General features: G+C 39.4%; 2 protein-coding genes across 5 annotated transcripts in view; one reads left to right on the top strand and one right to left on the bottom strand.

The window, feature by feature from the left end:
* DOCK2 (dedicator of cytokinesis 2) overlaps nt 1-27,453 on the top strand; it is a 343,321-nt gene that overhangs the window by 125,802 nt on the left and 190,066 nt on the right. The gene's annotated exons all lie outside the window — the stretch shown is intronic.
* INSYN2B (inhibitory synaptic factor family member 2B) overlaps nt 1-27,453 on the bottom strand; it is a 107,269-nt gene that overhangs the window by 4,077 nt on the left and 75,739 nt on the right. The window contains exons 2-4 of one of the 4 annotated variants that reach the window (XR_010909201.1): nt 17,580-19,539; nt 11,969-12,043; nt 1,014-6,721 (exon numbers count right to left, since the gene is read on the bottom strand). Coding sequence is in view for 3 of the 4 variants with exons in the window: in XM_060765025.2 (XP_060621008.2) it covers nt 11,946-12,043; nt 17,580-18,937 (1,456 nt within the window). In the remaining variant the exon portion in view is untranslated. Of the gene's footprint in view, nt 1-1,013; nt 6,722-11,945; nt 12,044-17,579; nt 19,540-27,453 lie in introns of all 4 variants that reach the window. The other 3 variants (XM_060765025.2, XM_060765026.2, XM_060765023.2) reach the window with 3 other exon arrangements.

Genomic DNA, 27,453 nt, shown 5'->3' with positions numbered 1-27,453 from the left:
TAGCTCATAGATCTATAGTTTCAGGAATAAAGAACAGCTTACTGAAATATTCAGCAAAACAGTAGTGTCAGGTTAGTTTCTGACTTCAGTATATTGGTTTCTATAGACAAAATCCTGAGCATAATCCAATTTATACAATTGAATTTTCATTGAAAATTGCATTCCTGGAAGTTAGAAGTATCTCTAGAGCAGAGCATGTTGTGGTGTTGTAGGGCGCATCTCTGTGGGTTGGAGTGTCATTAATGGAAATCGGAATCCTGGCAGAAATTCCTCTCATGGATCATAGAAAGTCTTTGACCTCACATTTGTTTTTACAAAGTTGTGCAACATAATATGAAAGAAAAGAAAATGATATGCTATTTATTGATCAGGAATTATTTGTTGTGAAATACAACATTGTATCTTAGAATATAATAGAGGATAAGCCTATCAGTAGTCAGACTATATATCAGTATATAGTCAGATGGCTATATATAATTTCAAATTTCAGAAATTTCCAATTGTTTGACAGCCACTTTGAATAAGGACTGTTGCATATATGTCCTGTTCGTATGCTTTCAAGAGGGTCCTAATAGCCACTGTGTGAGTCAGAGTACTACACTAATTAAATCTTTATGTTTGATGCAGTAGAATCTCTCTCACTGTTGTTGGTTGTTGTGTGCCTTCAAGCCATTTCCAACATAGTGACATTAAGGTGAAGTGGTTCTTGACAAGATTTGTTAAGAAACGGGTTTAGCTTTGCCTTCCTCTGATGCTGATGGGAATATGACTTAGTAGTAGTAATCTACCGCTCAAATCACTAAATTGTGGTGACTCTTACAAGAGATGTTGAAATGTGCCAACCCACATCCATGATACCCTGAAATTTCTGCTCATTCAAGATTGCCCACTGCACATTACACCAAGATTAAAAAATTTTGTTTGTCTTAACAGCCCTTCCTTGTTTTAGAAACCTTATGAAATGTGTGGGGATGGAATAAATTAAAAGGCAACTTGAAGGCATATATACACACAATACGAGTTTGTCTCTATTTTTCTTCTTGTGTTCTTCCCGGTGTTCATTGCCGTCATCCATTGGCTGTGGTGTGTTGCCTATCAGGCACTTAGTTTAAATCATCTGAAGCCCTGAAAATGTGAGGTGCAAGATTTAATTGGTAGATTAATCAATTAAAACTCAATCTGAGTAAATGATGCAGGCCATATGTAATTGGTGAGGTCAAATTTAATCAGAGCAGCAGTGATTTAAGGAACCATTTGTTTATGTCTGAGGCTATTTGATTGTGTTGTCTTACTATAACAGGAAATAAAACAGAAAATAAGAAATACCATCTTCCCTATTGCAGCTGTTTCATGAGATTACACATTATTTTGCCTCTTTCAGCATCTAAAAATATAGCCTATATTGAGTTTATGTGTATATTGGAATACATTTAAATACAGTCAACCGATTTAGAACAAATTACTCACTAAACATATGTTTTAATTGTTTGACAGCCCTGCTAGCAGAAGTTGTTGCATAATTTATAATTCAGTTGTCTTCTATTTGGCTAGTTATACCATTGGAATTATAGTTTCTGTTTAATTCTTCCATCATTGAGATTACAAAGCTGACTCTACTTTAGAGCAGAGCTTTCAACAGAAGAGGAGACCCCAGAGTCATACAAGGGACTCTTGCAATATGCTGCATGAAAGAGAGCGTTCTCCTGAAGGGTAAGGGATGGCTGACTCAGCAGTGACTCCTGTTCAGACTGCCTCAACATCTGTCTCTCTCATTCTCTTTAAATTAACAATGCAGAGTAGAATATACAATTTGGCTATATTCATTTCCAAGAGGGAAGGATGTAGCACAGAGCTGTTTAGCAAAGACAAGATTCCCCCAGCTCACGTGTAATATATACACAGACAGTGGAGTAGCAAATGGAACTGAAAGTTAAATCTAACTTCAATACTCGCATTGGGACACTGTCTTCTATGGAAGGCAGGAAATTATTTGGGGAGTGGGATGCTGACTATAGCTCTGACTTTCAGTAGAAAGAAGTGTCCGGGCACTTAAGTAGAATCATTGCTGTTTTGGAGCATCTTCTCCTCTCTCTAATGATAGTCCAGATTAAAGGGTAGCAGCTGAGGGTAAAGTAGGGGGACTGGCTGGCAGGAGAACAGATATTACAAAACATGAGACAGTTTAGAAGGTGAAGCTGTAGTTTGTGGAGGAAGATTACAGAAGGAGTTGTACAGGAGAGTATGAGTTCTAGAACATATTTGTGTAGAGATTGGTACAGAAAAATAGCACTAAGACAGGGCAGATCAGGTGAAGATAAATGACTTGTCTTTGCCACTGGGCAATTTTACCATCATATTATTTATAGTGAGTTGTATATTTATTATTAAATAGTTTCTCAATCTCTTTTGGGTTTATCCCCCCAGGCACCTTTTGACAATACACATGCTACTGATGGATCAAGGAAAGAGAATGAAAGGCGACAGTGTGTTTTGAATGAGCATTGATTTAGGTACTTTGATAAGCATATAATACACACTTGTACAATAATATTCACTTATCTAACCATGTAGGATGTGATGTATAATGTTTTTGATAGCATGAAAACTCCTTCTGGGGTCACAAATTGTGATAGCCTGTCTGCCCAAATGTGTTCATAAGTCGCAAGCATTTTGCCTGCTTATTGCAACCCCCAGAAGACATGACAGATAAAACTTATTAATTGCAGAAATGACATTGCAGCTGGAATTCAGAAAGCTGGTGCTAGATGGTAGTAGATAATCCAGTAGATAATCAATGTGCAACCAGACGGCTTTCAATAATCACTATGTATCAGATGGTCCAGTACAAGTAATCCTCCAGAAGTGGCTTCTGAGGAATTGTGTCAGCATACTTAGTTAAGGAATAAGCTTTTAGTTTAGTATTCCAGTAGTCCAATTCAGACTAGTAATATTCTTAACATGGATTATTTATATTACAAAGGTCTCTGGCGTGCTTGGCGTACAGCTGGAAACAAACTACAAATGGCACCTGTCAGTATCAACTTACACAGAACTTCTTACAGAACCATCTAAAGAGGCAAGCCTTTCATAATATACAATGAACCATTTATCTCTTGGGAAATGTGCACAGACATAAATAAACTACCTCTGTGTTTTCCTGTCCCACTGTCTGGCATGCATGATTAATAATAATAAAAAATGAGAGTTGAAACAGCTTGCCTGTCTATCACAGAAACATTTTTAAACAGAACGTAACATGACAGTTTGGAGAAGGAAAACCTAAGTGCCTCAGATCTCTTAACAGAGCACTTAGGTGAAGATTCGGAGCAAATTGACATGCTTCTTGTGCTGTCAAAAGTATTGTTTTACCATTTCAGGTTTCTTAACACATAGTAATCCGAATATTTTGTGCAGCTTTCCACCATGTAGCTATATTTCTGGGTCAGATTTAGCTTTTAGTGAAATGGTTGTGTTATATTTTGTTGTATTTATCAAAAAAGAGTGTCCAACAGTTATTGAAATAGTAATAAATCTTAAAGGCAAATCAAACATTAAAACACAAAGGATTAGACAAAATGATACAGCAAAATAAATGCTGAGAATGTTTTCTTTTTTAAAGTTTTCTTTTGAAAGAAAAATATGTTATAATACAAATACTGTGGGTATACATGCTAATTTCTGTTCAGAAGGCTTGTGATTTTTCATTACTGAATTTACTTGACTCTAACACTCACCTTGCCAAAATCAGGGTGCACATTAGATTTGAATAATAGGGCAATCTTAGTGCTGAACCAAAGAAATAGGGGAAGCTGCTTTAGGAACACCTGGAGCTTCTATTGAAGGGATGACATCTGTAATTTAAGTGTCATAGCTCCATTCTATGTAATTCTGGGATTTGTAGTTTGATGAGCATCCACACTCTTTGACAGAAAAGGCCCAAGGTACAGCCCCCCATGACTCCATAGCATTGAACCAAGGCAGTTAAAGTGGATTCATTCTGCAGCACAAATGCACCCCAAGATCTACTTTCCATTGCTGAAAGCATTGGTGTCCTAACACAATTGCTTTTAAAGAAGGAATTCTAAGCAGGCATATTACAAAGAGTACACCTTTTGCTGCTGCGCATTACATTTGCCAGCAAATGCTTTTTTTTGGTTTCAGAGTTTTAAAAATTGAGTTGAGCATTAGATTCGTTGGCATATTAGACTTCAGTAAATAAAAAATAGACTAAAGTGGCCGTATTGTCTCTGTTCTAAATGTGATTCAGTTTCTTTTCTTTTTTCTTTTGAAAAAAGGAAGAATAACTTATTGGAAGTCGCAATTGAATGTGACACTTTCAAATAAATAGGCTTAGATCACAGTCTAACAATGCAACCCTGTCTTGACAATGTGCTGACTGTATGAGTAATGATTAGTCACAACCTCTTTTTCGCAATGCTCTTTCAGCAGAACCCATTTCTGCCATCTAAGCTCAGATATCTGCTTGCAAAACTCCTCTGCTGGTTAAGACCTGCCTTCCAAAGAGCCAAAAAAGAGGACGAGATAAGGCGAGGTAGATCTAAGCACTACCAGTTCTAACCTTCTTTTAGTCCAGAGACAGTTTCAATGCCACCACAAAACTCCCTCCCCTCCCAGGTACAGAGTTATTTTAATTTCAAGCATATAAAGGGTTTAAGCTTAGCACAGCTTCAGATGGCTTCATGTCAGCTCACAGAAGGTAATAAGGGTTCTTTGGATAAGTCAACAAATTTTTGTGGCTTGGTTTTTGACTAGAATTTGTTGAATTATACATTAATCCAACGTGAAAGCAATTAGAAATAGGCTATCTATGGTTATTTTTCATGGTTATTATATTGTCCATAATTAGAGGCTATATACTTTGGAAAACCAGTTTTTAGAAGATAATGGGAAGAGCTTGCTATTGCTTCCATGGCCAACATTTGAACTTCTCTGGATGCAGGATATGCCTATAGTCTCATCCAACAGGGATTTTCCTATGCTGAGACCAGGCAGCATTTCCCCACTACACACTCTGCTTTACTTTTGCATTGTAAAAGTAGTATGATTTATTGTTATTTATTTACACAATTTCTACCCCCCCTTCTCACGCCCGAGGGGGGACTCAGGGCAGCTAACACAGGCAACAATGCCAACAGTATCAATAACAACAATATAAACCAACAATATAAAATCCTATTACATAACAATTAAACAGTGATATTAATTAAAATTACATAATCACATAGAACAAATCACATAATCACAAGTCATATTGCTGTTTCCAATTTTCATAACAATCCTATGAGGCCAAATTTAATTCATTAATGTGCTTCATCTCAGAAATTTAGAAAACCATGATACAGTTTTCCACCTTGAAGTAGTTAAAATGTACATGGAATCACTACGACATTTTTACACTTTTTATTTTTATGTTTCATTTCCTTTCATCTTAAATCATGGCTCCTTCCTTCACGATGTTTACACGGGTAATGTAGTTGGACTCAGCTGATGATAAAACACACACACATACACACAAGCAATTTCTTAATTAAAAATATGCCCAAGCCCATTTTTCTGCTTCCCTCAGATCTTACATTTAGCATTCTTAACAATTCTTACTTGCTGCCCCTCTGAAGCCTAGATAATTAGATGGCAAATTCTCCGTTATGTTTATAGTAAGCATAATTGCAAGTCTTAAGGGTATATTCTTTCCCCTCTCATTAATGTGATTCAGAAGCAAACTATACTCCATTTTTGTTTCTATGGAAACATTGACCCTTGTAATTTCAAACTGGTATACAGAGAATTAGTTGGATGAATCATGTTAATATCAATTGGAGTAAAATAATGCAAGGTCATTTCATGCAATTTTATAAGTTTTAGAAACTTGCCACCTCATCACACAAGGGGAAATTGGCCCTTTGCTCCTCTTTGTGTGTGTGGAACCTGTCAAGTGCCATCACATGATGCAAGCTGTGGCCCACCCCATAGATGGCTGAAGTGACTTTCTCGCCAGCAGCGCTAGGCTAGTTGTCTGTTGGGTAGCTCCAACTGAGTTACCTGTGGCTTTGGCTCTTTCCCCCTATTTGATGAAGAAAGGGGCAATGTGGCAATACACATTGCTGCCCTTTCCCCCATCAGTACTGTGTACTTCAGACTTCAATGTCAGATAATTTATTTATTATTTATTTATTTACAGTATTTATATTCTGCCCTTCTCACCCTGAAGGGGACTCAGAGCGGATCACAATGCACACATACACAGCAAACATTCAATACCATTTTGACATACAAGACATATAGAAAGATAAAGACCATTCAACAGTTCAAACTGTCAAATTAAGAATTTGTAAGCTACTAAGAGTTTTTGGACTTCACCACATGGAGTGGGGGTATCCATGGGGCAGTGTGGAGAATCCATCAGGCAGTGGGATAAATCTTCAGGTGTCACCCCACAATGTCCTCTTGCCATCTCACACTGAAATCTGCCTGGCCCTGGCTTGCTCCCATGCTGTCCCTGGCTTGTCCTATGAAAAGGTGGGTAGTCGTCACCCATGTTCTCTGGACTGGTCTTTAGCATGCAGCCGAGATGTAGCATGCACAGAGCCCCTCTGGAAGTAGTCCTGCATCATTTGATTGGATCTGCTGGACTTCGTCCTGGCTGTGACTCGGCAGCATCCTAGGATGGGGCTGAAATTCTAAGCAATAAGGTCCTTTGTGACTGAAGAGCAAAATATAAATACTGCAAATCAATAAATAAACAATAAATGGAATGCCTTTCTCATCCCTGATATTCATTTATGAACAAAGTTTGCTCAAATCTGAACAACAGTTCTTAATTGATTCATACTGGTGCCATAACATAATTACTTTGGTTGTTTTATCAACTTTTCTTTTGTGTCAGGAGAGACCTGAGAAACCTCAAGTTGCTTTTGGTGTAGGAGAATTGGCCACCTGCAAGGTCATTACCCAGGGGATGTCTGGATGTTTTACCATCTTGTGGGAGGCTTCTCTTATGTCTCCATATGAGAAGCTTGAGCTGACAGCTCATCACACTCCCTAGATTCGAACTGCTGACCTTTTGGTCAGCAGTCCTACCGGCACAAGGGTTTAATTCATTGTGCTACCAGGAGCTCCATTTTGTCAAATGATCTGTACCTGGAGAGATTCAGTCTTGTGCCATATACATAGTGAGTATTCTTATCTGAAATACTTGAGAACAAAAACAATTTGGGAATTTGGAGTATTTCAGATTTTAGAATTGAAGACATTTCTCCTCTTCACTAGGAATGGAATCACATTTGTCAGAAGCTGTCACAGTGGCAGTGACACAGTGCATTGATAGAAAGAAGTGTTGGACATTATAGAGGAAATGATCAAAATTGCATAGTGTTAAGGTGAACTTATATTTATTGTATATATATCTTATATATATAAGCTTAGAGAAGATAATGATGCTGGGGGAAATGGAAGGAAAAAGGAAGAGGAGCCAACCAAGGGCAAGATGGATGGATGGTATCTTTGAAGTGACTGGCTTGACTCTGAAGGAGCTTGGGTTGGTGACGGCTGACAGGGAGGTCTGGCGTGGGCTGGTCCATGAGGTTATGATGAGTTGAAAGTGACTGAACAAATAAACAACAAAAATTTAATTAACATGGGGGAAACAAGGTGCACCCTTTTGGCAGCTTGTGGCCCTCTGGGGTGAAAATTACTTTCTTCCAAAATGCCCCAAAATGATATCTAAGCTGCGTAAGAGGTTTTTCTACAGCAGGCATGGGGAACCTTCGGCTCTCCAGGTGTGGTGGACTTCAACTCCCACAATTCCTTGAGGCTCGGCATTTGCCCCAAAGGCTTACCTTGGCCCAAGGAATTGTGGGAGTTGAAGTCCACCACACCTGGAGAGCCGAAGGTTCCTGACCCCTGTTCTACAGGGTACCAAGGGCATTTGGTTCTCTCTGCCCCCCCCCCCCCCCAAATTTCCTAGAATGCCTTATGGTGCTCAGGAAAACTCAAAATAATGCCCCTTGTTCCCTAGAAGCATTTGTGGGCAACATTGATTTTTTTGTATGAGCAGTTGCAGTAAAGTCATAATCCTTCACATTACCCTGGAGGGCTAGTGCAGCCCCCTAGTCTCCCATAATTGCCCATCCCTGCTGTTACAGGGTGCTGGCCTATATTTGGTTATTGCTTGAGTACTAAGATCAGCAGTCACCAAATGTCATGTCACCAAATATCTGCTAGCATGGTTTCTGTGCCATAACATGTACATTTTCTCCAACAACCATTTAAGTATATAATTTAAAATGAACTTAAACGCTGTCAAGCTATCTTAGTGACCTGAAGCCTAATGAGAAGAAGCAATAAAAACTGTTCGGGAAGGCAGTGGGTGGTAGGGAGCAGATAATTAAAATCACAGGGAGCCTAAGATGTGAAGAAAGCATTGTAATGAGAGTTGCTCTGTGCCCTAGAACATTTTCATGCAGCATTGGGAGATGAAATGTGCTGGGTTAGCTTTCAATAACTAAAAGAGTAAAAAGTTTAATCAACAATGAGGATAAGTAGGGCTACCACTTTTAGCACTGAAGCCAAATAGCATGGCAGAAGGTATAAATGATATCTCTGCTTCAGCCATAACTACGACAGGTAGGCCTGGAATTTAATCACAGTTCATGGAATGGTAGGACAGAGGACTGGAGTGAAGTGGAAATACGATAGGGGGAAATGAGTTGGACATTTAGGGAGTTTTTGAGGGAGCTAGCTAGCTAAGAGGAGGTTCGTAATGTATCAATATATAGCTGCCATCAAGTTGACTTGATGGCAATTAACAACATCAGTATAATTGATTTTTGATTCTCATCCACATTCTGCTTTATTATAGTGTTTTTTATGGGCTGTCTTGTTATGTCATTCAAGAAAAAAATGTTTTTTAAATTTTAAATTTTAAATTTTAAATTTATTTTCCTTGCTGAGTAGGAGGGGGTTTGAATACTGCTTTTCATGCCTTTTCAGTCGTTTCTTGTTTTTTTACCACTTTTCATATTTATGTATTTTTGTCTCTCACTGAGTTTTTTTGTATTACTTTAACGGCTAGCTATTCATTGTGTTGTGTATAAATGCTTTTACCTTCTAAGATTTATTTTTAAATAAGCAATTTTTCTTTCACTAGCAAATCCATATCCTCTCAAAATTGCTAGTTATTTTTGTTTCCATTGTTTGCATTGCTGTCAACAGTTTTTATCCTGTAACGGGTTATCTGCAGTTGCCCTCCACTTCTAAGCTTTCTTTTCTCCTTATTTAACATCTTACCATTTTATTCAGACTGTTACCTACCATTCTACTTTATCCTTTTATCTCTTGAGCTGTTTTGTTCTTCTTTCACTTTATTTTTCTTCAAGTTATAGTTTGCACTTATTTTTGTATAATGTTGTAGCTAGTTGTATTTTTCATGCTATACTGACATTTTTCATGTGCCCTGATTTCAGGGGGTTCTCCCCTTCAATGTTGCATTTTCCTTTCAGATAAATCTACATTGGATGGGAAGAGTTGGCTGCAGTTTTTTCAATTTATATGCCTGTCAAATCATGTTCTCAGTGTTATCGACTTGCCCTAATTTTGGCCTGAATGTCGCTGCCATCATTTTTCTTTCTGAGCATCTCCTCGTATGTCCTTTCTCTATTCTCACACTGTCAATTTAATTTATCAATGTGCATTTTCAAACATGCACATTTTTGACCAAATATCTTCTAATGTCTGTTCTGAGGTGACCACCAATTAATTGGCTGTGTTGTGTTATGAAGTATCTAGATCTAGGATGAGACTACATTGTACAATTAATACAGTTTTACACTTCTTTATTTGCCATAGCTCAATACTGTGGAGTCATTGCATAAAACAATCCCCCTGAAATGCCAGCAATACAGCTTAATAGTGTAATGCTAGAAAATGTTGACCACTTCCACTATCTTGGCAGCCACCTTTCCAAAAAGTCAACATCTACACTGAAATACAACACCGCCTGAGCATTGTGAGTGCAGCATTTTTTCAAATGAAATTGAGAGTGTTTAAAGAGTGGGACATTTGTAGAGATATCAAGATTCCTGTTTGCAAAGCTATTGTCCTTCCAACTCTACTGTACACCTGCATAGCATGGTCCATCTACAAACACCACTCTTGACTTCTGGAATGATTCCATCAGTGTTGCCTTTGAAAAATTCAGGCAAATCTCTTGGGAAGACTGGCGGACAAACCACCAGCATTAAAGTGATGATTTTCCACCATCAACTTGGCTGGACTGGTCACATTGTGTGAATGCCACCCAATCAGTGTTTCCCAAAGCAGTTTCTTTATTCTCAGCTCAAGAATGGAAATTAAAGTGTTGGTAGATAGCAACAGGGGTTGAAAGATGGGCTCAAAGCTAACATTAAAAATGTGGAATAAACATAGAGAACTGGGAAACCATGGCACTGGAGCATTCTAACTGGAGGTCAGCTGTTGCCAATGGTGCTATGGATATTGATTGAGGAGGCACAATCAGAGGGTGAAAGAGAGAAATGTGCTAAGAGGAAGGCACATCAAGCAAATCCTTGTCATGACCACCTTCCATCTAGAATCCTATGTCCACATTGTGAAAGACCATGCATATCCAGAATAGATTTCCACAGCCAAATACAGACCCATTGCCAGGACTCTAGCTCTGGAAGACAATCATACTCTCCATAAGGGATCACATACAAGGATGATGAGTTTTGCAAGGTCTATTGCATTTTCTACCAAAAAGTGTTGGCTTACAACTACAAATCCCAGGGTGGTATCCAATGGCATTCATTCTACAGTGTAGGTGCACCCTCTTCATATCTTTGTCTCACTGCATGTCTTGACTTCATCCAGCCTCTACACTTTCAGGTAAGTTACCTGCGATATGGGACCCCCCTGGTGGTGCAGCGGGTTAAACCACTGAGCTGCTTAAATTGCTGACCGAAAGTTTGGCAGTTTGGATTTGAGGAGAAGGGTGAGCTCCCACTGTTAGCCCCAGCTTCTGCCAACCTAGCAGTTCAAAAACATGCAAATGTGAGTAATTCAATAGGTACCGCTTCTGCGGGAAGTTAACAGCGCTCCATGCAGTCATGCTGGCCACATGATCTTGGAGGTGTCTATGGACAATGATTGCTCTTCATCTTACAAATGGAGATGAGCACCACTCACCAGAGTTGGACACAACTAAACTTAATGTCAGGGGGAAACTTTATCTTTACCTGCCTGAGACATGCTAAACTTTATAATGTCACTTTCTGGACTACATCCATTACCTTTGATTATTTCCTAAATATTGGCTAGATTTCAGACACCTGGCATGGAGATTGGTTTGAATCACATTTGTTCATACCAATAACTTTGATTTATGGTAATTTCTATGTAAGCCTTTCACCTAAGCTTCACTGAATTTAGATGGGAAAGTCAAATGACAACCAACTCTGTGGAGGAAGACATGACCGAAGTAGTTTTGGAAGCTAGTCTTTGGTATTTGCAAATCTTCCAGACATGTTATATTCACATTCAGTGACATTGAATAAAACATTAAAGGAACTTCATGTGCATGTCAGTTACACAGAGCTTTAAATCAATATTATAATACTTGTGGAGATAAAATATTATGTATGTCCTTCACATGCTTGGGAAACAATTATTTGTTCATATGATCTGTATTTCATAAATCTGTGTTGTTTTAAAAAACCTCTTTAACGTTTTGCCTGTATTGGAAATAAATACAGGCAAAGGAAAAAAAAACAGCAACAAAGAAACATACAAACATTTTCTTAAGACCATGGGTGTAAATCATGCTAAAGTGATAGATAGTAATTTGTGAAATTAAAATTGTTCCTTTTAAAAAATACTGATACCTGTGGACTTAACACTTAATTATATAGTCTATAGAGGCAGATACATACAATTACCCATTGATACGAAGTACCTGTAAATGATACATGCAGTGTTCTGGCAAGTGCTGCAATTGTTGAGATCTTGGCCAGTGCGGTAGGAGTTCCGCCTGCAATAAACAATAGCAGCAATGATTTAGTCATAAAACCAGTAATTCTACTGCTAACTCCTTGATGACAACATTTAATCTCTTAAGGTAACATTCTTTAAATGTTAAGGTATATTGCAAGGAATGTTGTTTTAACCTTACAGTGCAATTCTAAATAAATGAATAGGTAATAGTCACTTTAAGATCGTTGAAATTATCAATATTTCCAAATGATCCTTCATAACATCGCACTCTTAAACATTAAATATGCCGAATGAGCTCATCCAGTCACTTTCCATGACATGGAAACAGTGCTTAGTTGTTGTCTTGGTGAAAGAAATGTAGTTGTGACCCAATGATATATATACTGTTGAATTTTTATTGCATTTTTTTAAAAAAATACACTTATAACACCTCCTATTATTTAGGAAATCACTGTTTGCTATTTCACAAACTGCATTTTAGGTGGGAACCTGAGATATTTAGATTATGATTGTGTACACAAAAAAGTGCATCACATAGATACATTCATCAGTTGATTTAGATTGGCTGCTAGTCATTGAAATGAACACTTTTAATGGCACACTTGAGTTTGTCTCAAATAGTCAAGCATTTCACCCATTTCATTTTAACATGGAAGGATAAATAATTTCTAAATATATTTTGCACTGGGTAGGTTTATAAGTTTCTGAGCATTTGCACAGAATTTATTTGCAAAAAGTATTTTAGCTTTGTCAAAAAACCCTTTTGCTTATTGTATGTAAATACAAAACGGCGTATTCTCCAAATGGTGCACTGTTTTCTGCATAAATATCTTTTTCACAAAGTGATTCCAAAATATAAGCAATTTCATGGGTTCACAATTTTATTGACAGGGTGTCTCAATGTCATCCTCTCTCAGTGAGAAAAAGGAAATGTAATGAATGTTGTTTTCATTCCTACTGCATGACTGAATTCATGCTTACACATTTGTGATTATGGGAGTATGTGTTATGTTAAACAAAGCAATGGTATTTTAGATGTAAAGTGAATTCAGGGCCAGATTTTAGATGATCCCTGTAGTTAAGGTCTCATCTACACTGCCATATAATATAATTTGAAACTGCATTATATGATCTGTGTTTAACTGCAATGAACTGCATTATATGAGCCTGCACTGGACTGTATAATGCAGTTTCAAATTTCAGAAGCCTATTCCAACTAGAATAGACACCCTGAATCAGAAATTAGTAAGACAATACATACCATATACACTTGTGTATAAGCTGATTCCATAGAATCATAGAATAATAGAGTTGGAAAATACCACATGGGCCATCTAGTCCAACCCCCTGTCATGCAGAAAATTACTATCTAGTACCCCTGGCATTTGGCCATCAAGGCTCTGTTTAAAAGCCTCAAAGGAAGGAGCTTCCACCACACTCTGAGGCAGGGAGTCCCACTACTGAATAGCTCTAACAGTAAGGAAGTTCTTCCTAATGTAACATTTTCCATGGGATTTGCATTTCCAAGGGTAGAAATCACCCATTAACCACTAACGTTTTGCACTGAAGGGTCTGCTGCCCAAACTCAATACCTGAGAGCTCTCTGGGGATCTAATCTGACTACTTTTTTAGTGTGATACTTGTGTGACCATTAAAGTTCTCAAAATAGCAGATGTTACAAATGTAATGCCACAGTGATCACATGGTTCCAGGAGGCTGGCTAGAAACCTGAAGCTGATCAATCAGGATTTATATTTCAGAGACATAAATAGGAAGGTACAATTGCAAGTATGTCTTGGATATTTCCCATATATATTTTTTGTCCTTCCAGAGATTTTACATGCACACACTCACATAAGGAGGAGTAGGTTCTTTCTGCTTCATTAAACAAACACACCAAGAATACTTGAGGGACTCCGTGTTAATTCTTAAATAGCTAGGATTAGTATATAATCCATGGTAACAAATTAGCATTGGAGGGACCAATGTGGAGATATTTTAGTTTTCTGTTTTGTGTCCTCTCTCCCCTGATTACTGGAACAAATCTATCTCTGTTAATGTGGATTTTAAAATATTTTGTTTGACATTACTTTGCACAGAGCTGGATTTACTTAAGGGAAATTTAAAACTGCTGACACCGTGAGTGCATCACTGTTGATAGGGAAATGTAAATAATTTTTTAGAGCCACTTAGGAATTTCATTGGCTTGTGAAATGCACTGAAGCAGATCCGGAATGTATATAAGTAGAACTGAAATAAACCTTGTCTTTTGTATTAATTAATCATTTTATGAGTATTTTGTTCTTTTGAGAAATACTGTTTGGGGGAGTGTTAGATTGCTATTTTGGCCTTTTTTGAGAGAAAAAAAATCAAGGGAGATAGCTTGTTCTGCTTCTTCATGAGACGTCAGTCAACACCACTTTGGCATGATTTATTAGTTGGGAATGATTTGAAAGCATACAACAACAACTCTGGCACACTCATAAGCATTCCAGACCATATAATGGCTCTTGATCACAATATTCAACCAAAAGTGGTTGAAGTTCCCTGTACGGACAAAGGTATGGGATGCTTTCAGGCATTGTGGTAACGCTTGATGGTGGGACTCAAGACTGTGTCATATTTCAGTCTTTCCAGCTTGTTCGTCCTTTTGATGTGGATGGGGTCCTGAGGGCTGTGAGAGTGACCACATCGGCTCTGCACCCTTGTCCTTCCTGGCTAATCAAAGAGGGCACAGGTGGGTTATTAGATTGGTTTATACTGATCATTAATGCATCATTGGCTCAGGGGAAATTTCCATCTGGTCTGAAGCAGACAGTGGTGAGACCAATCCTGAAGAAGACTTCCCTTGACCCCACGGTTTTTAATAACTACAGGCCAATCTCTAATCTTCCCTTTTTGGGCAAGGTACTGGAGCAAGTTGTTGCCTCACAGCTCTAGGGATTCCTAAATGACACTGATTTTCTAGATCAACCACAGTCTGGGTTTAGGCCTGGTCACGGTACTGAGACGGCTTTAGTTGCCTTGGTGGATGACCTCCGCAGGGAACTGGACAGGGGGAGTGTGACCCCGCTGGTTCTCTTGGATATCTCAGCAGCTTTCGATACCATCGACTATGGTATCCTCCTGGGCCAGCTCTCCGGGATAGGTCTCGGGGGCACGGCTCTGTTGTGGCTCCGGTCCTTCCTGGAAGATTGCTCTCAGTTGGCGAAACTGGGGGGCACCTGCTCGGACCCCTGGCCTTTGACCTGTGGGGTCCCGCAAGGTTCCATTCTGTCCCCCATGCTTTTTAATATCTACATGAAACCACTGGGAGAGGTCATCCGGAGTTTTGGAGTTTGGTGCCATCTCTATGCAGATGATGCCCAACTTTACTACTCTTTACCACCTAATTCCAAGGAAGCCCCTTGGGTGCTGGAAGAGTGCCTGACTGCTGTGACAGTCTGGATGAGGACAAATAAGCTGAGGATCAATCCTGACAAGACAGAGGTCCTCCAGGTCAATCGTAGGCCGGATTGACGTATAGGGTGGCAACCTGTGCTTGACGGGGTTGCACTCCCCCTGAAGTCACAGGTCCACAGCTTGGGTGTCCTCCTAGATTCAGCGCTAACGGTTGAAGCTCAGGCATCGGCGATGGCTGGGAGGGCCTTCGCACAATTGAAGCTTGTGCACCAGCTGTAACCGTACCTCATGAAGTCAGATTTGGCCATGGTGGTCCATGCCTTAGTTACCTCTAGATTGGACTATTGCAATGTGCTCTATGTGGGGCTGCCCTTGAAGACGGCCCAGAAATTTCAACTGGTCCAATGAGTGGCAGCCAGACTACTAACTGGTGCGAGCTAAAGGGAGTGGTCAACCCCCCTGTTTAAGGGGCTCCACTGGCTGCCATTTATTTTCCGGGCCCAATTCAAAGTGCAAGTTTTGACCTACAAAGCCCTAAATGGTTTGGGACCTGCCTACCTGCGCAACCGCATTTCCATCTACGAACCCACCTGACCTCTTCGATCTTCCGAAGAGGCCCTTATCTCACTCCCATCTTCATCACAAGTACGACTTGTGGGCCTTCTCTGTAGTGGCCCCTCGGCTCTGGAATTCGCTCCCAAGAGATATTAGGCAAGCCCCCACCCTGGAAATTTTTAGGAGGAGCCTGAAAACTTGGCTGTTCCAATATGCCTTCAATGACTGAATGTATGATAATCTCTGACCAAACTCTGCATAAAATGTTCTCTTTATTCTCTGGTTTGTGCAATGAACTCCTACCTTATCCCCCAGATCCCCTTCCTGATATTTTTACATTACCCTATCTCCCAGTGTTTTAAAATTTTAATTCTTGAACTGGCCCTACCCACTGTGATCATTTTTACTGGTTTAATATTTTGATTTTATATTGTTGTCCTGCATTTTTACATTGGTTTTGTATTTTATGTTATTTTGTTTTCTGATTTTCTGTTGTGTTTTTGTGTTATATTGTGTTTTCTGTATTGATGGGTGTGGCCTCATGTAAGCCGCCCCGAGTCCCCTTTGGGGAGATGGTGGCAGGATATAAATAATAATAATAATAATAATAATTATTATTATTATTATTATTATCAAACTGAACAGGCAAATATCTGCATTGGGTAGAGCCAATATGTAAATTGCAATTGCCGGAGTAATCTCTGTGTACTTGATGTAATAGAGTATCAGTACATTGAACTCTTTTGGATTTGGTTCTAGGACCCCATGTAGATACCAAAATCTATGGAGGCTCATGTTCAATTTTATATAATGGCATAGTGAAATGGTGTCCTTTATATAAAAGGACAAAATCCAGATTCATCTTTTGAATTTTTTTTAATTTCAAGAGGTGAATGGTTGAATCAATGGATGCAGAATCCATTAATTAGGAGGACTGGCAGTATACAGAACTTAAAATAATGCTGAGAATACTCTAATTTTTTTAACACTAAATGGTTTTGGAGCTGTAAGCATTTCCATCTTAGGAACTGCTGCAGTTGCCAAGAATGCAGGAGAAGCATTAAGTTGAATTTGACTGCAGAGAGCAATAATATTTCTAGATTTTTGGGAGGCATGTTGAACTGTGAGGGAAGCAGAGGTTGGGAAAAGTCTGATTGTGTTCACAGATTTCTACTAACACACGCAAATTTAGTATATATGGGGGGAGGGGTTGATGTGTTAATGACAGATGGTTACTTCTCTAGCCATACCTTTTTTGCCAAAAGTAAGTCTCCTAAATATCTTTATACCATTTCTTTTAATGACGGTATGAAACCTATTTATACAGATAAGAAATGGATTGTGATCAATGTAATGATACTTCTTGGCAGATTAAGATAATTATCAACATCTTTGATTTTCAAGTGTTATTTGATATGGATATTTTTATGTATTGTAAATGCAGCTGAAAAATTATTTTACCATATTTCCAATGGGAAAATACTGACTAGTTCAGACAAATTATTGTGCAACAACTATTTCCTAAAATTGATATTAACAAGCAAAATACACAACATGTCTAAAAGTCTGCTGTTAAATTTTGTACAGTAATAGTAAAGAGGAAAACACCACCCTACCCTTCATTGAGAGCTCTGGCCCTTTCCATGTCTTGAATTACATTCAAAAGGACTTTAATTTTCTCCTGGTTTGACTGCAAAGATTCCTCCACAGACTGGAGCCTGTCTTGTAGGGCACCCAACTCATGATGTGCCAGGTGCATTTGATTAGTTTCGATAACCTGTTTGTTCTGTGGTTTTGTATCAGTCACTGGAAGATAGGCATTTATGTGAAAGCCTTCCACGCAATTGTCACACTGTGGCACTTTGGTATTGGTAGAAATGTTCTCTGTTACAGTTTGACATGAAGGAACAGGAGATGATTCATTGGTGTTGGTGAATGATGTTGTTTGGTTATCATTAGTCAATGTTTTATGCCCAGAGTCTGTTTCCTGCTGTATTGCCGGCTGATGTTCTCTTACAGAACAGTATGATGGACTGTGATCTAACTGTGGAGATGACAAACTGGTTTCCTTAAAACTGGTGTCATCCTCAGGGGCAAGTAGCTCAGTGTAGCTTTTTTCTTCACATGAACTATGAACCACATTGACATCTTTACAATTTTGACTTACACACGTGAGAGATTTGTCTGAGCCCGTGTAAAGAGAGCAGTTCTCACTGGTTGGTCTCACAGCAGTAGTCATGTGAACAGAGCTGTTAAAATCCATTTGCGTGTCTGGGCCATAAATGGAAAAACTGTCTTGTGCAGAACCCAGATTGGCATACTCAGGAACCTGGGTACAAACAGTTACTTTTTTCAGTATTGCATTTCTGTCTGAACTTAAATGGAGAGGCCCGTTGCTTTGTGCTTTAGGCACCATTCGAAGTAGTGGCTTGGGTGCCATGGTTGCTTTTGGTCCATCGTCCAAACGTTGATTGAGGCTTAAATAAGAAAGGCTAGAAGAGATGATATCCTGTTCAGACACATTGCCATTAATGTGAATTGAATATTCAGGCTCATTTGGCATTTCTGTTAAGGACTTGCTTGTTGTAATCCTTTTCTTTTTAAACATGGGAAAGTGCTTCCTGAGGCTAGGGGAAGTCTGTATGGCAATATTTTGTAATCCTTTCTGAGATGGGGGAAAACCGAGGGAATCATTTACTAGATTGTGGAATTGGGATGTTTGTATTTTACTCAATGCAGATGGGTCTTGAGCAATTCCTGCCTCCAATTCTGATTCTTCTACTGGTGGGTTATCTGTCCCATCATCTTTGAAACGGACTTGCTGAGATTTGCTCCTGCGATGGTGGGGCTGCCTTCTGAAATCCACTGAATCTAGGCTGTTCCGCTTAAGCAGAGCAGGACGCACTTTGATGCCTTGCTGAGCCATTGTGTCGCAATTTAATGTATGCAAATAATGTGTTTCTTTGCGACCCATTTCATTTGGTCATTCAAAAAACATCTGGCTTGATGCCCACCCCAATATAATAGATTCTGATATGTCTGGGTGAAAACCTAACCCTAACTCTCTCTCTCTCTCTCTCTCTCTCTCTATAGGCTTGGGATTTTTATTACTATTTTACTCTTAATAAAATCTTCTTTTATAGCTTCAGTAGTAAACTTACAATTTAAATATCTGATCCCAGATATTTTGTATCTGCATAGAGTATAAATAACATGCATAATAACAATTTGGGGCTCTTTCCTCCATAATGCATAGTTTTGCTGGAATAACATATCCTTTTACAGCAAATTGAAATTTTTGCTTTAGGGGTTCTTTTTTTCCTTTTCCCATCTTCTTACGTTTACTGTAGAAGCTGATTTTAAACAGCAGAACAGAAGCCACTGAGTTATATCCAAATGAAAGTAAAGCATCCAACAGGATTAATGGCAAGAAAATAGTTGAAATATCTTCCTTGATTTTGTTCACACAAGTGTGACTTTAAGGATGTCTTACGTCTTGAATGACTAAGATGAGATCCAAAAAATATCTTTGGTCTCTGAAGACCAGCCTTTGTGGAATAGTATATACGTGGGTTTCTGCAAGAAAAAGAAAATAGTTGCTAGTGAACAGTCTAATAAATGTTCTTAACCCATTCTGTCATTTTTCATCTAAGTAATTTTATATACAGTTAGAATATTGTGCGATGGAGTAAGATTATGGAAACAGACTGGAAAATTAAGTCTTATCACTCTGCAGGAGTCCAAAATTTATCAACTGTGAAATTTCATCACTGGCCTAATCCTATGATAATAGTTAATTAAAATGAAACTTTCCCTCCCTTACATATGCATTATTGATTGTACATTTCCATCTAAAATCCTAGTTTAGGGGCACTGAGTACTTCATACTAGGGCTCTAATGCAGCACTTCACAGTCATCTGGGGAAAGAATTTGAATGGCAATGCCATCTAGCACTTAATATAGTGTAATATTTCTCATTAAAATCTGCAGTGCCCATTTCCATAGCAACAGAAGAAAATTGCAGCTGTTTTTAAAAATCAGTTGAAGGGGACTACTTTCAAGTTTTGATGATCTTTCAGACCACATATTCATCTTGCAAACACACACTTTCTTCTTTCTTTTCCTGAGCAGTGGCATTACTACAATGTCAGTTAGACCTCTTCCCTTTCCCCACTACTTCAGTGCAATGATGGCTGCTTTCGTGTAAAGTTATGAGAAATTTAGTTGTGGGGCTCTAGGATATAGACAAGAAAGATCCATTCTGTTCCTCTTTATTTTCCCATTAAGCAAAATAATGGTATGACCTTTGAATCCATGGGAGACATTGTGTTCAAATACTCCAGTGTTACTGGAATGAAAAGTGGGGATTGCATAGCATCTCCTGAAATTCCATCTTTTACACAACCATTGGAATTTCAGGAGGAGACACTAGTTTTCGTTCTGGCAGCCTTAAATACTTTTCATTACTGGCTGAGCACAATGCTGCTTGATGCATTCTGGAGAGAAGGAAAAAGAGAGGAAAAGAAGGAACAATCCCCTCTTCTCCTCTTTCCTTTCCTTGTCTCCTGGTTGATATGAAAGACTTTAGGGGGCAGTGAAGTTTGGTGGGAATGTGTAGGAAGGGAGTAATGGACCTTCTATTTCTCAAGTATTTTGGGCTGGTGAAATATTTTTTTACGTTCCTTTATAATTTGAGGTGTGCTTTTATGAACTTCCAAAGATCCTTACAGTTTGCTTTGAAGAACTATGCTTACAGTGATGACTGATTTTCAATTATCTGAAATCTTTGGAATCAGAAGTGTTTTGGATTTGTAACGGATTTTGGAATTCTTGCACGCACGCACACGCACACACACACACACACATAATGAAATATCGTGGAGATACGACCCAAGCTTAAACATGATGCTATTTATATTTTATATCCCTTATTCAAAATTCTTGGGACCAGAAATGTGTTAGATTCTGGATTTTTATTTTTAAAAAATGGCCTATATGTATTTGTATACACATACACAATGAGCTATTCTGGAGATGAAACCCAACTCTAAACATGAGATTCATTTATTTTTTCATACACAGGTTATAAACATAGCCTGAAGGTAATTTTATATAAACATTTAAAATGTTTTTTATAATAAGATTTGGGTTTTTGACTAAAAGAAACTGACCTCCATATTTATTTTACTCCTAATGGATTTAAATTGCATATTAGCTACTTACTTACTTACTTAGGTGATCCCTCATTGGCCAAGTAGGATAGTCTTCCAGGATCAGTATTCTTGTGGGTCCGTAGGTGACTGTGGAGCCCTATTCTTGATCTGCATCTTCTCCCGCATTGAGGGCATTGGTTTCCAGGTGAAAGCCGGTCCCGGTCGGGGTTGGCTTGATGTGCCTTCCTCTTGGCACATTTCTCTCTTTTACGCTCCATTCGTGCCTCTTCAAATTCTGCAGTACTGCTGGTAACAGCTGACCTCCAGCTGGAGTGCTCAAGGGCCAGGGCTTCCCAGTTCTCAGTGTCTATGCCAGAGTTTTTAAGGTTGGCTTTGAGCCCATCTTTAAATCTCTTTTCCTGTCCACCAACATTCTGCTTTCTGTTCTTGAGTTTGGAGTAGAGCAACTGCTTTGGGAGATGGTGGTTGGGCATCCGGACAATGTGGCCGGTCCAGCGGAGTTAATGGCGGAGGACCATCGCTTCAATGCTGGTGGTCTTTGCTTCTTTCAGCACGCTGACATTTGTCCCCCTGACTTCCCGAGAGATTTGCAGGATTTTCCAGAGGCATCGCTGATGGAATCAATCCAGCAGTTGCATGTGACGTCTGTAGACAGTCCACGTCTCACAGGCATATAGCAGGGTTGGGAGGACAATAGCTTTATAAATAAGTACCTTGGTATCCCTACGGATGTCCCGGTCCTCAAACACTCTCTGCTTCATTTGGAAAAATGCTGCACTCACAGAGCTCAGGCGGTGTTGTATTTCGGCGTCGATGTTGACTTTGGTGGAGAGGTGGCTGCCAAGGTAGCGGAAATGGTCAACATTTTCTAATGTTACACCATTAAGCTGTATCTCTGGCATTGGAAAGGGATTGGCTGGTGACAGCTGGAACAGCACTTTGGTTTTCTCGATGTTCAATGACAGGCCAAGCTTCTCATATGCTTCTGCGAAGGTGTTTAGAGTGGCTTGTAGATCTTCTTCTGAATGCGCACAGACAACATTGTCATCAGCATACTGGAGTTCTATAACAGATGTTGTTGTAACCTAGGTTTTGGCTTTCAGTTTGCTGAGGTTGAATAGCTTGCCATCTGTCCGATAGATGATTTCCACTCTGCTGGGAAACTTCCCATCAGCAAGGTGAAATATCATAGCGATGAAGATGGAGAATAAAGTTGGGGCAATAACACATCCCTGTTTGACACGTGATTCCACCTTAAATGGGTCACTTTGGGAGCCATTGCTGTCCAAGACTGTTGCCATCATGTCATCATGTAGGATCTGCAGGATGTTCACAAATTTGTTAGGGTACCCGATTTTTTGGAGGATGGTCCAGAGAGCGCTGTGATTCACTGTGTCGAATGCCTTTGCAAGGTCAATGAATGCCATGTACAGAGGTTGATTTTGTTCCCTGCATTTTTCTTGGAGCTGTCTTGCGGTGAAGATCATGTCCACTGTTCCTCTGGAGGGGCAGAAGCTTTTTTGGGATTCTGGGAGGGTGTCTTCTGAGAGGGTTAGAAGGCGGTTTGCAAGGATTCTTGCGAAGATTTTCCCAGCTGAGGTTAGAAGGGAGATACCTCGATAGTTTCTTTCCCCTTTTTTGAAGAGGGTGATGATGGTGGCATCCTTGAAATCTGCTGGGATTTTCTCGGTCACCCACACCATTTCTATGAGCTGGTGGAGTTGTTGTGTGAGCTCAGGTCCTCCCTCTTTAAAGATTTCAGCAGGGATCCCGTCAGGTCCGCTGGCTTTATTATTTTTTTGTTGGTTGATGGCATTGCTGACTTCTTCCAAACTAGGCAGTGCTGCAAGCTCATCCCTGGCTTGTTGTTATGGGATTTGTGAGAGGACCTCTTTGGCCACATTGGAGCTGTGGTTCAGGAGGCTTTGGTAGTGTTCTTTCCAACGTAGTGCAATTGATTTTTGATCCTTCAGGAGTTTGGTTCCATCTGATAAGTGCAGAGGCTGTATGCCATGGTTTCTTGGTCCATAGATGACTTTTGTGGCTTTGAAAAATCCCTGAGCATCATGGGTATCTGCCAGGTGTTGGATTTCTTCAGCCTTCTTTGTCCACCAGATGTTCTTGAGTTCTCTTGTCCTTCTTTGGACCTCAGCTTTTGCGCTGGTGTAGATCTTTTTCTTAGCAGCACAGTTGATGTCTCTCTGCCATGTTTGGAAGGCTTTCCTTTTCTTGTCAATTAGCTGTTGGATCTCATTGTCATTTTCGTCAAACCAATCTTGATGTTTCTTGGTTTGATATCCAATAGTTTCTTCACAGACTGTGATGATGGAAGTCTTCAGTTTGTTCCAATGTTCCTCAACATTTTCAGGGTGTTCTGTGGGTAGATGTTTCTTGAATGCTGTTTGGGGAAGGGCTGATTTGGAGGACTCCTGAAGGGCTTGGGTGTTCATTTTGCGCCTTGCCTTTCTTCCTTGGAGTCTGCGCTTGGGGGCGATCTTAATAGCCATCGTGGATCGGATTAGCCTGTGGTCTGTCCAGCAGTCATTAGCACCTGTCATGGCTTTTGTGAGGAGCACATCATGGCGATTTCTGGCATGTGTGATTATGTAGTCTAAGAGGTGCCAATGCTTTAACAGGGGGTGCTTCCATGTTGTCTTGAACTTGTTTTTCTGGTGGAAAAGCATGTTGGTGATGACAAGGTTGTGTTCCGCACATTTGGTGAGAAGCAGGATGCCATTCGAGTTGCTGTTTCCAACCCCATCTTTTCCTATGGTCCCTGGCCACAGGTCGAAATCTCGCCCGACTCTTGCATTAAAGTCCCCCAGGAGGATGGTTTTGTCCTCCTTAGGTATCTCCGATAGGACGGTGTCCAGCTGACAGTAAAAAAATTTCCTTGATGTCTTCATCAGCATCTAGTGTTGATGCATAGGCAGTTATGATGGTTCCCTGTTGGTTTTTGGCATGATCAATTCAGAGGGTTAAGAGTTGTTTGTTGATGCCAGTGGGTGCTTCAGTCAGATGTTTCACCAGATCATTTCTGATAGCAAAACCAACTCCGTGCATTCTTTGGTCTTCTTCGGGCAGTCCCTTCCAGAAGAAGGTGTAGCCTCCTTTTCCTTCCTTCTGCTGTCTCTCTCCTGCTCTCCGGGCCTCCTGAAGGGCTGCTATGTTGATGTTAAAGCTTCCCAGCTCCCTTGCAATGATAGCAGTTCTGCGTTCGGGGCGTTCACTGTCAGTGTTGTCCATCAGTGTTCGTACGTTCCATGTTCCGAAGTTCATTTTTCTTTTTTGGCCGCAGAGTGGTGACCCCACTGGACGCAGCAGTCCAGTCAGGGATAAGAGAGCTAGACTATGTTTTGGGCCACTGTCCTCTGCTGAAATGTACATTCAAAACAATTCAATATCAAAATCTAAATATAACAATCCAGTTGAACATAATGCTAATGAAATGCATTGAAACATTGACAAATCTTGAAAAACACAACATATGAAAAGCCTGGATGCTGAAAAGGGAGTAGTGACAACATTGGGCTCTGCTTATGTGTGCCATGGCCATTATACATTGTTGTTGTTCATTCGTTCAGTCGTCTCCGACTCTTCATGACCCCATGAACCAGCCCACGCCAGAGCTCCCTGTCAGCCATCACCACCCCCAGCTCCTTCAAGGTCAGTCCAGTCACTTCAAGGATGCCATCCATCCATCTTGCCCTTGGTCGGCCCCTCGTCCTTTTACCTTCCACTTTCCCCAGCATAATTGTCTTCTCTAGGCTTTGTTGTCTCCTCATGATGTGGCCAAAGTACTTCAACTTTGTCTCTAGTATCCCTCCCTCCAATGAGCAGCCGGGCTTTATTTCCTGGAGGATGGACTGGTTGGATCTTCTCGCAGTCCAAGGCACTCTCAGAACTTTCCTCCAACACCACAGTTCACATTATACATTACAATGGGCAAACACTGAGACAAGTGGGGCCTATCCTGTTCCTCCACCAAGTTGATAGGACTTTTTCTTTTATTTCACCTTTCTTTTATTTCACCTTCACCTTATTGTGCAAAAGAATGGGGATCCGATTTTGAACAATTTAAATCCGTTAGGAATAAAACAAATATGGGGGTCAGATTCTATTAAACCAGCCTAACCACAAATTTCTACAAAAATTTTAAAGGGGAAATTACTCTGAATTTGGTTATACTCTTCAACGAAATCATGGAAGGAGGTAAAGTTCCAGACTCCTGGAAGTATTCTGAGATAATTACAATTCCAAAACCAAATAAAGATGAGACAGATCCTAATGCATATAGACCTATCTCCCTCAGCAATGTGGATTATAAGATCTTTACAAAAATCTTAGCAAATAGAATAAAGGAAAAAATCTCAAAAATAATCCATGAAGATTAATATGGATTTATTAAAAATAGGAAAATAGCAGACCCTATCAGGATCATTTTAAACACTCTAAATCACGCCACAGTTAATAGATCCAAACTGCTTATAGTAAAGCTTGACTTTCATAAAGCCTTTGACTCAATAAACCATAAATATCTGAATAAAATATGTGAGGCAAGTGGAATGGGGGAAAATTATGCAAAGTAATAAAAGTGATATACAGCAGAAATAAGGCAATCATAAATGTAAATTGGTTTGATTCAAGACAAATTAATATTTAGAGGGGAACTAAACAAGGATGCCCACTCTCCCCATTATTATTTGCATTGGCCATTGAACCTTTAGCAAATTTAATTAGACAGGACCAAACCATCAAAGGATAAAAGGGGGGCAAAGAAGAAATAAAAATAAACCTTTATGCGGACCACGTCATGATAATTTTAAGCGAGGTGAAAGAGTCGCTAAGTTCACTGGTCAAATTAGTAAAGGAATTTGGGGAAATCTCAGGGCTTGAAATTAACTTAGGTAAAAAAGAAATTCTCCATAAGAATCTAACGTTGAAAGAACTAGGAATCGCCCAAAATATTATAGGAGTGAAACTGGGAAAGAAGTCACTGAAATACTTAGGAGTAGAAATTCCAAAAAATTTAAACAACAACATCCAATCAAACTTCAACCACTTATGGAAAACTACAAGTAAATTATTTAAAATCTGGGGGAAGAATCTTCAGGACATCACTTTTAGACTTAAAATTTATAAAATGAAGATTCTACCCAAATTCCTACATTTATTTCAAAGTCTGTCAGTAAACATTTCTGCAAAACTCTTCAAGAAGTGGGACAGTTCCATAAAAAAATGGGTAGCAGGAAGAAATAAAAATAGAATTTCTAATTTTATATTCTATGGCATCCAAGAAATGGGGGGGGGGGGGATGGGGAGCCCCATCCCTGGAGTTGTATTATGAGGCATGCCATATTGCTAAATTATTAGAACTGGAACTGGAAGGGGGGGGAAATGGGTGAAATCAGAGAAAGAATTAAATGATTGGAAAAAGGGCTCGTTTATGAGAGAAAAAATTGATAAAAAGGAGCTTAAAAATTAAGAGATGGCCCCCTCCTCTCAATATTGCAGGTTTGGAAGAAATGGCAAAAAAGGTTTGGAAGAAATGGCAAAATCTGGCTACCAGTATTAAAAAATTCTAAAATTAAAACAGCAGAGAGAAAAACAGGCAGGGACATCTAATCACCTTTCAAGAAGAGTTTGCTACAGGCATAGTCAGCCCATTGTATGCTAATCAAGGTGGTCAATTGAAAAGATTCACACCTAGCCCAACTTACAAAAGCCCTTTGTCTCACCCTGGTCATTCCACAGATATATAAACCCCTTTTTTCCCAGCTCCAGCAGACCTCACCTCTGAGGAAGCTTGCCATAGATGCAGGCGAAACGTCAGGAGAAATGCCTCTAGAACATGGCCATATAGCCCGAAAAAACCCACAAGAACTGAATGGCAAAATAAATTACTAAGAAATAAAATAAATCCCTTTCTGCTAGAAACTCTAGAAAATAAAGATAATACATTTAGGAATTTAATCAGGTCCCTGAAAGAGAATGGAGTAAAGAAGGTAGGAGACCTCGTGGAACCTAATGGAGATATTAAAAAATGGGATAAGATAAAGACCAAATGTGGCTTAAAGTGTTGGATAGCTTGGTTAGGCTTGTCACAAAGAGTACAAGAAATAAAAAAGAAAGAAACATCAGATGCCCCATTGGATGGAATAATTGGCTGGAAAATAGAAAAAGAAAAATGCATTATAGGGAAAATATATAAGGAACTAATAGCCTTATCCTATAATACAAAACATACTTTAATAGAGGCCTGGAAACAGGATATAAACTTAAATGAAAACTTAGTAAACTCCTGGATCAATAAAA

This window comes from Anolis sagrei, chromosome 2 (assembly GCF_037176765.1).
Source record: "Anolis sagrei isolate rAnoSag1 chromosome 2, rAnoSag1.mat, whole genome shotgun sequence".
Lineage (NCBI taxonomy): Eukaryota > Metazoa > Chordata > Lepidosauria > Squamata > Dactyloidae > Anolis > Anolis sagrei.
The sequence above is the reverse complement of the archived record's forward strand: the minus strand, read 5'-3'. Positions and strand labels throughout refer to the sequence as shown.